This window comes from Caloenas nicobarica, chromosome 13 (assembly GCF_036013445.1).
Source record: "Caloenas nicobarica isolate bCalNic1 chromosome 13, bCalNic1.hap1, whole genome shotgun sequence".
Taxonomy (NCBI): domain Eukaryota; kingdom Metazoa; phylum Chordata; class Aves; order Columbiformes; family Columbidae; genus Caloenas; species Caloenas nicobarica.
The window spans coordinates 1,440,765-1,454,082 of record NC_088257.1 but is presented as its reverse complement, the minus strand read 5'-3'; the positions used below and the strand labels follow the sequence as shown (position 1 = coordinate 1,454,082).

The window sequence follows — 13,318 nt, the reverse complement described above, 5'->3', positions numbered from 1 at the left end:
TTTTTCTTTTTTTCTTTAACCACACATCTGTCAGGAAACATTACATCTCCAACACCACCTTGAGAACCCAGACAACCAGCCCAGGGTATTGCTGGAATCAGAGGTTTAACTCTTCATCTTACTTTCGCAGAGGACCTGGTTGAGCATCCCACGCACCATGAACTGCAACTCCAAAACTCAAAGCCTGTGAGCGTTTCAGCACAGTTGGTACCTCTGACGTTATCACCCACCCATGCCAGCTCTTACCTTTCTGTTCTTTAGACAGCTGCTCGGCTTGGTCCCAAATTTCAGTGGCATAGAGGAAGTTGGAGGTGACCTGGACGTAGCTGGCTGCCATCTGATGGATCCTCTGCGGGATCGTCACTGAGGACCCGCTCCCTGAAGGGTTGGCTGCCCCGGAAGAGTAATTTCCTGAATTCCCCGGAGACAGCTTTGGAGAGACTGGAGACGGCATCCCTACGGGCTTGCTGCTCGGCAAAGAGAAATATGACATTGGAAAATGCATCTAGATATATATATAGATAGACAGACAGGTGTACTTTGGGCATGTGATGCTGTAAGACGCCCTCAGAGAGCTCTCTCCCCCCATCTCGGGTGTGAGATGCTAAAGCTCTCCCACATTACACATCAAGAAGTCAGGATTTGCCCTAAAACAAAACACAACTGCTGAGGATCCTCCAACTCTTATGTTTTAGCTTCACAGCCAAAACCTAATTACCAAACCTCATCGCCTCTTAATCCAACAAAATCTTAAGTTCATTGTTTAAATTAACAGAAGCTCAAAGAACAATAATGAAAACATTACAACTACATGGGAACTACACTGCCATGATTTACACTTTCAGATAACACGATGCAAATCTGCACTGCCCTCCTCAACCTCACAGGGTCACCTCCCAAAGGCCCCTTGGGAGGTTTTACAGAACAGAATTAAATTGCTACACTACGGAACAGACAACCCTGAAAGTACCTGTAACCACGTGGGCTTGCAGCATTAACAAAGCTATTGTTCTAATGGAAAAAGCACTAACTAAACCAACAAAACTCACTAAGTGACTTGTGTTTTAGTGACACGATGGCCCTTTTTTTAGCTGACACGCTCTGCAGAGCAGCAGCCTTCAAATCTCGTATCCGATAATTACACGGAGAACCACATCAAATCCGCACCCTTAGAACAATCACCCCAAGGCTTTAGAGAGTGCAAAGCTACACTCTGAGCACCCCACGCACACAGGTTAGGTAGAAAACAGCCAGAAGAAATACAGGTAACAGCTTTTACTACTCACCTTCCCATACCAGGTGATGGTGCTTGAGAATTATTATAGGAATTCTGTTTGGGGAAAAAGAAATTTGTCACCTGATTTATGCTTATACTTTAACTAGTTATGCATTATCTGGTTATTTAATTGGTTATCTTGGAACAAATTAATTTCTGTAGTTTTTTGTTTAAGCAATAACCAAATTTCTAAATAATATCAAAGTAAATTCAAATTTGGAAAAATACCCTTTTTTACTGATGACTAAGACATAAATTAAGGGATTATTTTAGCAACACATAGGGCATATTCCAAGCTCACATGTAGCAGTTCGAAAGCTGGATTGAGGAATTTTAAGTGATGAAGAGCTTTAATTTGATTAGGTTTTAATATTCAAAGAAAATACAGATGCAATTACCTTCAGATGTTCGGTCAGAGTTTTAGAATATTTCAATGCACTTTCCTTTTTCAGTTTGAAAAGCCTTAGGTATAGCAGAGATTGACACCGGAGACTGACCAAAGACAGAACAAAAAAACATTTACAGGTACAGTCAAGTTTATCACAACTCAGTGAAGTTACAAAATCCAGCAGCTGTGTTTCTAAAGCTTTCCCTGCCGACTCAGACAAGCCAGCTCTCAAGTTGTAACTCAAACAAAAAAAATCCATAACCACCCTAAATTCTCAGGGAAATCAGAACAGCTCTGTGTGCCTTAAGGTGAAACTGTATTTTTTGGCAATTTTGCTGATATAATCAGTTCTGAGCTTAGGAGACAAGACTAAGTAACTTCCTACACAAGGGTTTCGTTTATTTTTCGCTCGTGTCGGGACATTCTGAGTCTAACACGTTCTGCCGTGGCCACCCTTTTAACTTCTCCCTGCCACCAGCTGGTTCTGGCTCTCTACACCTCCTGCAACCATTTCCTTAACTGAGGAGGCCAGTGACAACTCTTTACAGCCAGTTCAAATCTTCACGTAGCACTGGGTGAGAACACAGGAAGGACCCCCACCCTTTCTGCTGCTCCTCCTCGGTATTTCAAAGACTTGGCCCTCGTTGTCACCGACCCTCTGCCCCAGCATACGGTAATCAGATACAGCATTAAGCTTTATGTACAGCCAAGTGAAAAACTCACAGATTTGGTCCAGAAACACCTGAGAACTCAGTGTAATACAGCATTTCATGCAGATGAAACACTTCAAATTAATCAGTGCGCTGTATTAAGGTCAGAATACACATACCAAAGCACTGCCAGCCTTTTATCTGCAGCGGTAGCATCCGGTGCCAAGTAATTCTTCAGTTTCATAGTGTATCTACAAACGAAGACATCAAGTAAACAACAAAATAAAGATTACAGTAGCATTAGCAATAACCAAACACTGACATTCTTTGCATTTCTAGTTTCAACTGTCTTCACCATTTCAGGAACCTCTCTCAGACCCTAAACAAGATGCTGACTAGGTAGCAATTGGAATAATTTTGTTTCTCATGCTTTATGTTGTAGAGAGACTTCAAGAGCCTCAGCAGAAAGGATCTCAACCCTCATGAAAACACTTTAAGCCTCAGCAACTGGAACAAACTGGGAAGTGATCCAGTTTTATTGGAGAATGGTAAGAGATCTCAAAAGTTGGTGGCAAAACATTAGTAAATCTAGCAGCTCTTTTTTGCAGACCTCTTTCCCACCCACTTGACTTTTGTATATGCTTTGCAATGCTTACTTGATTAATTCCACAGTTTCTGAATACATAGGGAACGGGGACTTGGATTCCTGAGCGTTTTTCTCCAATGCATTCCCGCACTCAATGAAGGACACGACAGCGTCCAGGTAGTACACGGCCTTCTCAAACCTGTCAGACTGGGGACATCAGGAAACAGTATTAAGGACAAAACCCAGACAGGACGTATTTAGGTTGGTGCAAATGTAACTGCGGTTTTGGACCGTGAATTTTAAATCATTATAACTAGGCTCAAACACATCTTTTTAAATCAAAATAGGAACCGTTACAATCAATACATTTCTGACAATAAATGTAAAATAAACAGCAAGTAGTAAGTCAGTAGAAAAAAAACAAAGTGAGAAAAGAGCATTCAAATGCTGTATAACATAACCGCATTTATTTCAGAATTTATTCCAATATCAAATAGCAAATTTCAACAATACACAAAACCGCAATTCCTTTTGTACCAACCTAATACAAGAAAGCCCCAGGAGAGAAGGGCAGCAAAAGGGCAAAAGCAGGAACTAAATCCCAGTATGATGTGCAAACACCGGGAAAGGGTTGGAGATTTACTCACCAATGCATCTGCATTATGTTTTAACTTCTTTGCTTCTTGTAAATAATGATCAGCTGAGTAAGTCCTGCAACAGAGAACACAAATGAATGGACTCAGCCCCACCCATATTGCATTTCCTTTTATGACTTTAGTTTCTTACTGTTGTCCAATTTCTTTTTTTTCCTAACTTAAGTTACAGCAGTTACACTATGATAAAACTGTTTAAGAAGTTGTTAGTTAAGTAGTATGATTAGTTACAGTATGAATTCGTACAAGTGAAACCTAAAGTCTGCACAAGATGCTGAAATATTTATTTTCTTTTCAAGATATTTTCTTTGACCCCATAGGACTAAAGCCCAATCCACTCTTGTGGAGCTGGAATTTCAAAAACCAAAGTCTCCTCCCTGCTATCAATGACCACAACACGGGCTCTGCTGAGAAGAGACCAGGCAGCAGCAGGGCCCGGGAAGGTGAAAAGGACCCAGCAGCATTTAAAACCAGAAGAACCCTGAGCTGTGTAAAGTCTCCCGCGTGGCCCTTTCACGCTCGCAGGATCGCACAGCGCGGGATGCAGCTGCAGCACCGCGCCGTCTGCCGAGGCCACGGCGCCGGGAGCGGCCGGACACGCGCGTCGCTGCAGGAACAACATGCGGCTCCGCACAGCTTGTGTTTAACGTCCTCTGGGAAGCAAAACCACGACTCCTCTCCGCACATAGCTGCCTGTGCTCCCAGACTCACAGCCCGCAAAGGGAAAGGCACCTTTCACTGTCCTTACCTGTCATCAAAAACAAGTTTTGCTCTTCTTGACTTGGAACTTTCCGTAGACTGAGCAGGAGGGCAGTTCGATGAATTGTTCAGAACCTTTTCCTGAAAGGAAAATTGATGCCAAATGATAAATTGAGAGCACAGTTAAGTCAATTCTGTCTTCAAGAAAAGCCTTGTAATAATTTCTCTCATCACTTCATGCATTATATGCACTAAGGTCAGTTTTGCAGCTGCTGTAGCTGCCATTCACCACAGACAGTTACACTGGCTCCACGAGGCTTCCACCCAACGCTGGCACAGAGGACGACCCAGAGGCTGTAACCAAGCTCCTCACTAATACACCAGATCCCATTAGAGGCACAAATGCAGCCCAGGCTTTCTAGACACTCCCGGCTCCAGGAAATCCCTCGATCTCCATGTCACTGTTTCTCAGGCCTGTTTTTCCACTTTAACAAAGAAGCGATGAATATTTTTATGATTTCTCATTTGTCTCAACAATGTACTCTGCTAAATGTCTTTGCCTTGGGAAAAAAAAAAATTTTGGATGGATAAGTATCATCTTGAGGAAGAAAAGTCAGCTGTCTTCACAACACACTGTCCTTGCTCCCCTAAATTACACATGGCTCAAAATGACACTTCAGGCTAAAGACTGGACACCAGAAACATTCTGAGAGTCATAAGTAAGTCTGTTCTTAGTAGCTAAACAGCAAAAAACAACTCCCCAGCTTTGTAGGATTTCACGCTCTCTTGATTTATCATGACCAAAGGCCACCTATATAGATGTATTTCATAACCTACATTTATCAGATTATTGCTAAGCAGAAGGATCCTGGAGTTGCAAGGAACCAGATTTGCACAGCAATGTACTGTCTTCTGTTGTAATGCAGAAACAATAGCAGAACAAGCAATGCAATGCAGGAAGAGCATATATACTACTACTTTAAGAAAGGCATGACCAAGCGTATCTGAAATATAAAATTATAAACATCTCACAAATTAACAGCTGGCATAGGGACACTTCCACGCTGATGAACAGAGAGGACAAAGCCTCAGCCTGTGCGGTAAGTTCACCATCTACAGCTCCTGGAGGTGTCTTATGCAGCCACTGACACATACAACCCGGCCAGGCTTCCAAACCCACGGCATTGGCACCCGAAGAACAGCCCGTCTCCCTGCTCACATAATCATCAACTCCACCCCGATGACTACGTTACCTTCTGCCATGGCTAATCTGCCATTCCTAAGGTCTGCTTGCTGCTTTGCTCCTCCCCAAACCGATTCTCTCTCCTGAACAGTTTTAGGCTTTGCTTCTAAGCTCTTCAGAGACTGCAAATCCAAGTACTGAGGTTTAGCAGTTGCTTAAACTCCACAGAGGCTTCGGGGCTTTGCCGCAGAGCCGCTGGGGACAGACACGGCGGCTCCAGCAGCACCAGCCGCACACGCTGGGGCTGCCCAGACAAACAAGGATCCCTCCCAGTTAAACACACTGCGCTCAACAACTGGCTGTACAATCCAAACTGCTCATCACAGGTATTCAACAGCGCGCTTTCAGATGTCCCCACAGGCTCCTTTCTGTCCAGTAATACACATTTATTTACTGATTAAAAGCACGTTACAATTTAGTGACCCAAGTATCATCTTCCTATAATGTTTTCAAATTCCACCCTCTAAATACCTTCCGAACGTAAATCTCTTAAGAAATATTTTCTGTGCCATCTTTTTAACCGCGTTTTCTCCACTCCAACCACGGCTAGTGCTGTATATTCCTGAGTGGGAGTTAAAATAATCTGTTTGGGGTCCCCCAGTCATACGAGAGCTGTAGCTCCACATCCCAGCACTGAGTGGGGACTGAGCTCCTGCTCTCCTTACAATTCAGGGCAAGACCTGCATCTGCTCCAATAAGAGTAACCTCACTGTTCCAGCTACTGCTGTCTTAACAGCTCTCTAGTGAGATTTTTTATTAACAAATTAAACAATAAATAAGCCGCGTCGGCAATCAAAAGATGACTAAACACATTTCACTAATTAACACAAGAATTTGGTAGGAATAAGCATTAGTATGCCACAATCTCTCCCAAGTTATTTTCTAACTTACTGAATGCCGAGGTACGTAAGCACTACGACATGAAACAATGCATACCTAAAACTAATGACATTTGAACTTGAACTGCCAATGATTGCTTAGACTACACTGAGCACATCGAACCGCATAGCAGAGAAAGCGGCTCGGGGCACGGACAGACGAGCCCGTTACCTTGGCGTCCTTCGCGCTGCCGGGGCCCTTTCCCTCTGTCTTCTTCTGCTTGGATGAGCTGCTCTTGCTGCCACTCTCCTTGCCCAGGGCGCTGCTGGACTTGAGCGACGAGGACTGACTGACCGTCCTCTTCCGAGAGCCGTGGTCCTGCTTGGGATCCTTCTGCAGGGCTGGGGCGGCGGGAGACGGCAGCAAATCCTTCTCTTTAACAGCGCTGGGCTTTGAAGACCTGGACAAAACCAACAAATTCGAGTTTGTTTTTTTTTCCTTAAAAACAAACACCACAAAAACAAACAAACAAAACACCCAACACCACAAAACTTTTTAATTTTAAACATAAACTTCTTTTTAAAAAAGACCGAGATTTTTATTGTTACACTCAGCAAACCAGCTATGAAGGAACAGAAAGGGAATAATCGTCTTGGTGAGCAGGTTTCTGCGAAGCCAGATTGAACTCGTTTTCACCATTTTATCTGTTCTGACCTGAAAACACAGCAGACAAGTTCTGACCATAAAACCGCATCCCTACAACAGGCCTGAAGCAAACACCTCAGCCCTGGCAGTGGAAGAAGCTGATGGCAATGCCAGCGCCAGGCTGGCTGCTGCACACCAGGCAGCGCAACCGCTCCAAAATACACCGGCCAGATAATGTTTCTGGCACCCAGGAAACTGGAAAAGCTTGCTCAGCGCAGCCTGTCAGTGCACCCTTCCCCTGCCTGCCAAGGGCGACTCTTGACTTCCTAGAATAATTATTTTTACGCGTTATTTCTATAAAATCATATATTTTAATTTAATTAAATGCCCTTCAGATAAATGCACTGGCAATTGAGCAAATATCAGAAATAATGGGTAAAAAAGTATAATCAAGATAGAAATTCATCTGTTTGTTCCACATCTGTTTCCTAACAAACAGTAAGACACTGTTTAATTCAGAATGGGCAAACGAAATTTCTAGCATCTGATGTGCTGCAGCTTCTCACACATTTGTAATTTGGAAATTACTACAGAGGAATATTTTCCATGACATAATTAAACCAGTTTTCAGTTGCTTGATCTGAAATAGCTGTTTTAAAAGGCAGTAGAAAAAAAACCCTTACTCTTTTCTGTGGATTAACACTGACCAATCAAATAAAATCCTAACAGCTATTATAAAAAGCATGGAAAATTCCAGAAATAACAAACAAGTAAAAGAATCAATGTTATTGATTTGCTAATTCTGTATTACTCTGCTTTTGGGTCACTCCCACATTTCTTTAGCTAATCTGTCACACAGATGGGAGGCTAAATCCATGGATCCAAATCTCAGTGACAGCAGCTTCCCAGACAACACCAGGTAAGGAATTCATTCTCAGTTTACAAACTTCATAATCAGAGAATTGCCAGATTGGGTTAATTCAAAAGCACAGATTTGGCAAGACCAAAAAGCCAGACGCACAGCTGACTTCTAAAACAAAACCAAACCCCACTGTGCATTAAAGAAAAAAACAAACCAGGCAGCATATACTCCGTAATGCATCAGCCCTTCACATGAGGGGTTACCTTCTGTTACATGAAACAACTGTCCTTAGCCAACACTTTTGGTTATGGAAATTAATTTCTACCAACTACTAGTAGAAAGTCTGAAGGAAGTTTTCTGAAGGGTAAGAAAGCAATGAAATTTTCCCCAGTGGTTAATAATGAGGAGACACTTTGTTGGGGAGAAGGAGGAAAGGGGGCGGATGGGCACCCGTCTCCTGCTCCATCACCCCAAGCCTTCAGCGTGGAAAACCCGGCCCGATACTCACTCCCTGCTGCTCGAAGTCTTGTGTCCTGATGGAGCTTTTTCTTCCAGTTTCGTTTTCTTGCTTTCACTGGCTCTGTTTTCATCTTCATTCTGAATAAAGCAAACAAGAAATACATTGAGGCAAATGTCCACGTTTACAGCGGCACTTAGAGTGGCCATGTTACACTTCATTTAGCAGGTGTTTTGCAGTGTACAGAATATTATATGTACAGATCACAAAAACATGCCCTACAGCATCTAGTCCATATCAAATATTTGACCAGACCCTGGTATCGGAACATAATGAAAACCAAAGTCTGGTTTCTAAATTACCAACCTGCATAAAAGAAGTAGCAGCTAGATTGTTCATTTTAGCATGAACATACTATCACCATAACATACCAGAAATATCTTCCAAAGGCTTCAATAAGAGATCAGGAGACAGATTTTATGCTGGGAAGCCTGACAGAGCTGTCTTACCAATGCCAGAAAAGCGGTAAAAGCCTTGCAGTCTATTGAAGTAAGCTCAGAGATGCTGAAGACTAGATTTTTATATCAATTTAATCCTAAAGGATTTTGAAAGCAAATTTCTAAGATGTCTTCAGCAAGCCTTGGAGGTATCACAGTGAATAAAACGGAACATGTGGCCTCACAGAACACGTCGCCTGGTAACATAACCCAGATTAAAACCCAAAGGTCTTGGTTTTGTTCCAGGGATGCTGCAGCCCTGAGCCTTATGATCAAGGAACCAGACTGGCAAATACCGCATAGAAATCCAGCAGTGACAGTTGTGTCAAAACCTAAAAAGCGGAGGGGTGGGGGCAAGGGGGGGTTTTGCTTTAGTTGCTTCAAACAGGCTTTTATCTTCCCTGGTACGCACCAGAAAGCATCCGAGTCATCTGAGGATCCAAACCAATTAACATCAGGCTATTTGCTGGGATAAAGCCCACATTTCATTGGTCTTACCAAAGCTTTCTGGCTTAGATGTAAGAGCACAGATCTGTAATGCTGTAACTCCAAACATGCACTGAAAGAAACAGCACGCAAGTGCATCCCCATCAAGATTAGGAATTATACAGTAACACTTGCAAAAATAATTAATCGCTGTACTGCTCAGAGTTATTCCCATTTTACAAAAAAAGCTCGAAGTTTCTCACTTCATTTTCTTATCCAGAGAAAATAGGAATCTTAGCTAGAACAGTACAGCAGAGACCTCTGTTTGCAGTTACATGTCAAGTCTCCTACCTGCCACTTATTTCAGTAGCTGATCAAGTTTACTCAGGTTGCTCAGTAGGAAAACTGGTTTAACTGAAATTATCTCTCTCTTCTGGAGTCAAACAACTCTCTGAGTGGTATCACATAATCCTTTGACCCCACATGCCAACAAAGTCTTACAACCACTGCCAAATCCCTGTCAAAATGACATTTTCAGAACGAAATCCAGAGTAGCACGGCAATTTGCGAATCCCTGAACCAGGACTTCATAGTCCTAACTTCACGGAAACCAGAAATCTGAAAGAACTCAGTGGATCACTCAGCCCACCTGAGAGTTACAGGTTTGCTCTTTATATCTTATATGTCCATGTTCTGAGGTTTCTAAAAGCAGTTTAAAATTACACCACCGACTACTTCTTACCATTTGCCCCTCCAGGGCAATTACTTCTATCTATCTCCCCCATTGATTCCTGTCCATTTTACTGCCCCCAGACATTCCTGCTTTTCATTTATAGTTGAAAAGATAAAATGCTTTTTTGGAAAAGACTAAATATTATGGAGAGACACCTCTGTGCCTGGTCCAGCAGCACCCTCAGTTATGGTTTCTGCTGCCGTGCCCCAGGCCCGTTTCTGCCCCAGCCCTTGTCCTGGTGATACACAATACTGCACGATTCACTGTTTCAAGGAGCTGATCCATCTGAAAACTGCCCTTTTTTTGGCCAGAAATAGCTAAAAAAATAGCTAAAGTCATCTCCTAAATTGCTCAGTCAGTACAACGGGGAGTGATGGAGCTGCTGGGCTGCACACCTGACACCAGCAGCAACCACCAAGGGGCTGAGAGAACAGGGAAATCTCTCTCTACAGAATTATCACCTGCTTATGTTTCCTTTTGCCTTTTGTAGAACTCTTGTCAGACGTCTGCTTCTGGGATTCTCTCACGTGCTTCTCCGGCACATTTTTCTTCTCCGCTTTGGGTGCGTCAGCATCCTTGTAAGGCTTCCCTGGTATTCTTGATAAGAGGCTCAGGTCAATCTTCACAATAAGTGGGTACCTTTCATCAGGATCACTGAGTGGTGACAGAAGCTCTTTCTCTTCCATAGGAGAGAACATTCTTTGCCGAAAAAAGCTGTCATCCTCCTCCATGGAAGATTTAACAGGAGTCCTATTGCTCTCAGAGTATTTGGGTGTTTGTGATGAGGGAGGCAGGCTCTCATTTTCATCTGAGTCAGACGATGAGGTATCTGTTTCTATGAATTCCCTGGATTTCTGGGCAGATTTGCTTGAAGCCTTGTATTTCTTTTTCTCCGTTGTAGGCCGAGGGGAAGATTTGGGCTCTTTCTTTATATTGGGTTTCCTGGAGCCTTTTGTGGCCGCCTTATGCCTGTTTGAGGGTATGTTTGTTGCCATGTCTACTGGGGTTTCACTTTCTATTTTAAGACCTCCTCTTGGCTCTTCAACCGACGTCTTTTCTGCTTTCTTGGGCTGCTTTTTACCTACAGTCCTCCTCTGCGTCGAGCTGTCGCTCTGGGCAGGTGATTTCTGCCTGCCGCGACTGCTCTCCGAGCCCTTCTGGGTGGGTTTCGAATCTCGCCCCGGCGTAGAAGAAATCAAATCCTTGGATCCGCTTTGATCAGCGTACCCGCTCCCCGGCCCCTGATCCCGTCCCTCTTTCTTGTAGCCTTGGGAGGATGGGATATTGCTGTCCACGGAAGAGGCTGGTGACACTTTATGTGAGTTAACTTTGTTCAACCAGTTATCCAGTTGCCATTTGTTTGTTGGTGGTGGCTCTGGCTAAAAACAAATAAAAAAACCCCAGCATTAGACAAAATATTTCGCATCTCTTTCATGTTTTCCACAGGACAGTTGCATTATGCTGCAGGCCAAAGCAAGAGGTACACCAAAAACCTGCGGTAAATAACAAATGGAACACAGGTTGATGCACACAGGTACATAGAGCAGTTCTCATTTTTCCTTCATCTGGAGCAGCTGTTGTTATATCACCAGGCAATATTTGCTGCCACGGCTTTCCAGACTAAAAGCCGGCAGCTTTTAAGGCACTGTTACCACAGCTGACTTCTGCTCTCCAGCAGATAACTGCTGGTAAAAATCGCCTCAAATTCAAACACCAAACGTGTGCTTATAGAGAGAACTGTTACATGTTCAATGACAGGTACTTCAGCAGAAGAATTGTCCATCTTCAAAATGATCCCACAGACTGTTATGTTTGGGGTTTTTTTTTGTTTTTTGAGGGTTTTTTTTAACAGTTTGAGAACTTATTAATCTTTTCTGCTTTTAAAAACCAGGATTCATGCCAAGCTACTGCAGACAGCCCAAACACATGACAAATCCCACCTCGGGGGATGCGCTCTGGGACGGTTCATTAGCTTCGCTGTCACTGGAACTGCTTTCGCTCTCAGAGTCCGATCCTGAGCTGCTTTCAGATCCACTGTGGCTGCTCGAGTCATCCCTTGAATTATCGGCTCCTTCGCTGTTATGTTGTGAAGGTTCAGAATTACTGAAAGCAAAAAATGAGGAAAAATAAACAAACACTATTCTAGGCACAAATACATCCTAGAAGTCCTTTCAGTAGAGAGGATAAAATGTAATATTTTAATTGACATTTACTAGAAAATTCAACATAACTGAACACAGTTCACCCAGGAAACAAACAGCAGCCTTTGTTTTCTCCCCCTTCCCAAAGTGGCTAGTATAATTTGCACTGATTAAATTCTAATTTTGCTTTAACACAGGACAAAAGATAACCATGAATTTTAGCAGTGAGATCAAGTCCCGAGCGCTGCCCGGGCTGCAGGTCCCTGCTGCAGCAATGCCCACCTGCCAGGTGTGCTCCTGGGCACCGTCTTATCGCAGTCCTGCAATGCAGAAAAACAGCGTGAAGCTTCTAGAAGTTACTTTAGGATTTTATATGCAATTAAGTTGCAAAGCATTGATTTAAAGCCTTTAATTTTTAAAAATTATTTAGCCTGAATAGCATCTTAGTTCAGTACCTGCAGCAGTTTAAATTTGTCCACATTTTCCTTATGCAGAAAGAAAAAGTTATTTTCCTCCAAGCTTTCACGACAAATCTATTATCTCAGAGTCCCACATATTGCCTACAGTTCTAAGAGATCCTGTTTCCATCACTCACTAACACGTTTCCATCTTTGTGAATCAGATGGTTCAAAGCGTACAGTGCTATTCCTGAGACACCTGGAGCACCAGGAGTTCACCAACCAAAAGTACTATCTCAAAGTTTTCCATGAAGAAAATCAAGTACTAGGACTGGGGACAGGAAGAGAAGAAACCAAGGAGGAGGGTGGATTACTGCTGGGTACCACACACCCTGCACATATTTTTAATGTAGCACGCTAAATACCATTTCTCACAGAAACTGCACCAATACTGACAAAGAGGAAAAAAAAAAAAGAGATTTTTTGATAAAAATAGAGGTGCTGCTATACTCCTTGTTACAGATACAGAATCCTTTATCATCCCAAACACAGTCCCAAGTTACTAACGCACAGACGTTCACACCATGTAATTCTTCAGAGGAGCGGCAGAACATGAAGGGTTCTCCCACCAGCAGGACATGACGTGTTTTAAAGCACATTATTGCCATTTTCTGTTCAGAGAAAGCCCTTTTGAAGTCAGTAAAACAAAACTTTCTAGATCAAAGTGCACGGTTTTCACAAAACAGGTCATTTTCCCCAAGCTGATGCTTAGGAATACCAGAAGTTGGTCCAAAGAGACTTGATTTTCATTTTTTAATCATAGATCTCCTCTTAAGCTGCTCAGT

General features: G+C 43.0%; 1 protein-coding gene across 2 annotated transcripts in view; it reads right to left on the bottom strand.

Annotated features, from left to right (window-relative positions):
* AFF4 (ALF transcription elongation factor 4) overlaps nucleotides 1–13,318 on the bottom strand; it is a 45,892-nt gene that overhangs the window by 5,760 nt on the left and 26,814 nt on the right. For both annotated transcript variants that reach the window (XM_065643789.1, XM_065643790.1), the window contains 12 exons: nucleotides 12,358–12,395; nucleotides 11,875–12,037; nucleotides 10,396–11,313; nucleotides 8,330–8,418; nucleotides 6,546–6,774; nucleotides 4,302–4,393; nucleotides 3,548–3,611; nucleotides 2,971–3,107; nucleotides 2,494–2,565; nucleotides 1,675–1,768; nucleotides 1,287–1,330; nucleotides 247–467 (listed from right to left, as the gene is read on the bottom strand). In XM_065643789.1, coding sequence (XP_065499861.1) covers nucleotides 247–467; nucleotides 1,287–1,330; nucleotides 1,675–1,768; nucleotides 2,494–2,565; nucleotides 2,971–3,107; nucleotides 3,548–3,611; nucleotides 4,302–4,393; nucleotides 6,546–6,774; nucleotides 8,330–8,418; nucleotides 10,396–11,313; nucleotides 11,875–12,037; nucleotides 12,358–12,395 — 2,161 coding nt within the window. The remainder of the gene's footprint in view (nucleotides 1–246; nucleotides 468–1,286; nucleotides 1,331–1,674; nucleotides 1,769–2,493; nucleotides 2,566–2,970; nucleotides 3,108–3,547; nucleotides 3,612–4,301; nucleotides 4,394–6,545; nucleotides 6,775–8,329; nucleotides 8,419–10,395; nucleotides 11,314–11,874; nucleotides 12,038–12,357; nucleotides 12,396–13,318) is intronic.